At 42.6% G+C, this 3,245-nt stretch overlaps 1 protein-coding gene across 1 annotated transcript; it reads left to right on the forward strand.

Moving 5' to 3' along the window:
* Nucleotides 1-19: 19 nt before the first annotated feature.
* COCSADRAFT_104687 (uncharacterized protein) lies at nt 20-613 on the forward strand (the record flags this gene model as incomplete). The annotated part of the gene is made up of 1 exon (XM_007707983.1): nt 20-613. A coding segment is annotated over one exon (594 nt), but the record flags the coding sequence as incomplete, so codon positions are not given.
* Nucleotides 614-3,245: the final 2,632 nt, after the last annotated feature.

A 3,245-nucleotide genomic window follows, 5' to 3' on the forward strand; every position in this document is an offset into this window, starting at 1 on the left:
GAGCAGCTAAGAAACTTAGAAAAAGGCCTACACCGCGATCCACTGGGTGCCTGGCCACCAGGATATTATAGGAAACGAGAAAGCAGACGCGCTAGCAAAGGAGGCGACAAAGCTAGATCCTAGCTCTAGTAGGACGAGTCTAGCTGTAATAGGCACACGAATAAAACAGCTAGGCGAGCGAGAGTGGCTCAGCTATCTAGAACAATATAGGAGGAAGGCTATTGCCCTCAACTCTACTACTTATGCTGCAAGGTATAAGTGGAAGACTAGGAAGCAGATTGCCACTCCTCCTCTTACTAGTAGAGAAGTCTCTAGCGCCTTCTTTCAACTTAAGCTAGGCCACTGTTACCTAAGAGACTTTCTCTTTACGCGAGACAAAGTAGACTCTAAAGTTTGCCCCTGCAACTATAGAGCTACTCAAGATCCTACCCATATCCTCCTTAGCTGTACGCTATATAAGGAGGCTAGGATAAAGATGCAGGAGGCGAGCAAGGACCCCCTATCGCTAGCCTTCCTGCTAAACACGAGCGTAGGCATACAGGCTACTATTGCCTTTATTGAAGAAACTAGGGCTGCAACACAGGCCTGGCACAAAGGAAACCTCGAGAACTAGGGCAACACCTATACTAGGTGGCCTCGCCCTACACCCACCCTACCTCTCTCTTTTACCCGCAAGACCCCCTTCTACCTCCCTCTAGACTAGGCTACGAGCCTCACCTCGATTTAGATAGCCCCCTCCCCCACCTACACCAAAGTGATAGCACTACGTAGATACTTGCGGGCCTAGCCTGCACGTCTTATATAGCCTACCGGCTGAGACAGGACGTAAAACCAAAATAATAATAATAATAACTAAGGCAGCAAAATTTATACCTATAGAAGAGACTATTATAGTAGACGAATGCGCATACGAAGTTACTAAAGCATTAGTATTAGAGCACAGAATACCTAAAGAGTTTATTACTAATCGTAATAAACTATTTACGTTTAAATACTAGAATATATTTCTAGTAAGAATAGGTGTTAAAAAGAAGCTTTCGACAAGCTTTCACCCCGAAATAGACAGCTAGATAGAACAAACGAACTAGATATTAGAATAGTACCTACGGATGTACGCTAACAAATTATAGAATAACTAGGTAGAGTTACTACTAACAGCGCAATTAGCCTACAACAGTACGAAATTAGTAATAATAAAGCATTTGCTGTACTACGCGAACTATAGATACGAGCTAATTACTTAGCGAGATCTGAAAGATATTAAAAGTATCGCGATAGGAGCAGATAATAAAGTAAGGCTTATACGAGAATTATACAAAGAATTAAGTAAAAATATAGCTTAATAGAACCTTATAATATCAAAAACAGTAAATAAACTAAGAATTAAGAGACCAACCTTTAAGAAGGGGGATAAAGTTTTCTTATCACGATAAAATCTAAAAACTAAACGACTATATAGAAAATTAGACAACCTCTAAATAGGACTATTTAAAATTCTAGAGAAAATAGGAAAAGTAAACTATAAGTTAAAACTTCTATAAAATATACAAATCCACCCTATCTTTTATAAGAAACTTCTAGAACTAGCACCTCTAGATACTAAGCTAGTAATGGACATAGAGCTTAAAGACGACGAGTACGAGGTCGAAGAAATTAAGAACCTACAGAAAATTAGTAGTTAGTAGAAGTACTTAGTTAAGTAGTAAGGATAGCTCAAAAACTATAACACTTAGGAATCTAAAGGAAACCTAATAAACTATAAGTCACTAGTACGTAAATACCACTAGAAGTACCTAGAGAAGCGAGGGGAAGCCCCTTAAAGAGAAAGAAATAATTAAAAGAAGAATTAAAGGAGTTAGCCTATAACTAGCCCAGATCAGCTAATAGTTTAAATAGTAGTAGTTCAACGACAGGAAGGCCCGTACTAGGGGCAGAGTTCCTCTTAGCCTACTCTTTCGCCCGGTTCTAAAGACTTAGGATAGCATAATCTCAATTAGCAAATTCCCGCTCCCGCGTCTCAACCTCTAGAAGCTCACGACGAAGACGGGCGGTCTCTATCGCGGTCTAAAGTTAGCGTTCCTTAGCACGAGCGATTTCGAGACGTTTTTACCACTTTTTAGCTTTAACCTTCTCTTACTCTTTCTTAGACACGAAAAGACTACACTTAATAGAAATAGAAATATAACTAGCACAGCGACTAGTTACTATATCTATAAAAGACTAAAGATTCTTCTCTTCACAACGTTTATAACGGAAAGTTATTTCGCGACCTTATTCTCTTATATAGTTAGCACGGGCCCAACGTTAAGAAGTTAAATTCTAAGTACAGACGCGGTAGTTCGACTAGATCTTTGGTATAGTTAGGAAGGCTACGAGGCAGAGACGGCTACAATAAGTGGACGGGCTCTAACCTTATATGCAGCCGGCGTCTCAACACGCAGCATAGGAAAACAATATTCTAGGGTATTAAAACGATAGCCCTAAGAGGGGAGGTAATATTACAAGTAATAAGAAGGATTCTCTTCTTAATAAATAACGAGATGGCTAAAGGCCTAAGGACGTCCACGTCAGAAGGTAATGATCATCGCGGGGCGAAGATCACGTGACTGGCTTCACGCCAAGACCAAGTATCCTACGCTAGTATATGAGAACACCCTCACACGTGACTAGATGTCTTTAGGGACTTCAGAAGATACAGGGATTATTTCGTGAAGACCGTGAAGCTAGGACTAGAAGTAATAAGGATATAAGGATAGATGGATTTTATTATTACTCTCGTTGTGGTTAACTGTAAGGGGCTGCGCTCTGGGGAGCAATCGCGAGGTATACAAGAGGTTGTATTCGATGAGGAGCTAAGCTCCCAAGCTACGTAGCTGTCTATATACAAGCTGGTTACCCGAGTAACAATCGGACCGGTGAAGTCTAGGTGCACGAGGCAGCTTCTGGGTCCTGCGGCTGTCGTCTGAACGTCGTTCGGGCGGTGCGCAGAGAATCCGGGTGCTCGAGACAGCACCCGGGTTCTGCGAGTAGGCCGAGATTCCATCGAGGAGCTATCCAAAGGGCGTTCAGCCCGTTACAATACCCCCTCCTTAGGGTGATACCGCATCGCCTCTCCGAAACCCTTCCGGGAGGCGGCCCTCGCTGTCTCGTTTGGTCTCTGTGAACGCTTCCCAACGATCTACTGCCTCAGCGTCCTCTAGTAGCTCCGCTGGTTCGAGCGTCGTTCGGTGGAACCCTTTCCACTT

Source organism: Bipolaris sorokiniana (genome assembly GCF_000338995.1).
Source record: "Bipolaris sorokiniana ND90Pr unplaced genomic scaffold COCSAscaffold_71, whole genome shotgun sequence".
Taxonomy (NCBI): Eukaryota; Fungi; Ascomycota; class Dothideomycetes; order Pleosporales; family Pleosporaceae; genus Bipolaris; species Bipolaris sorokiniana.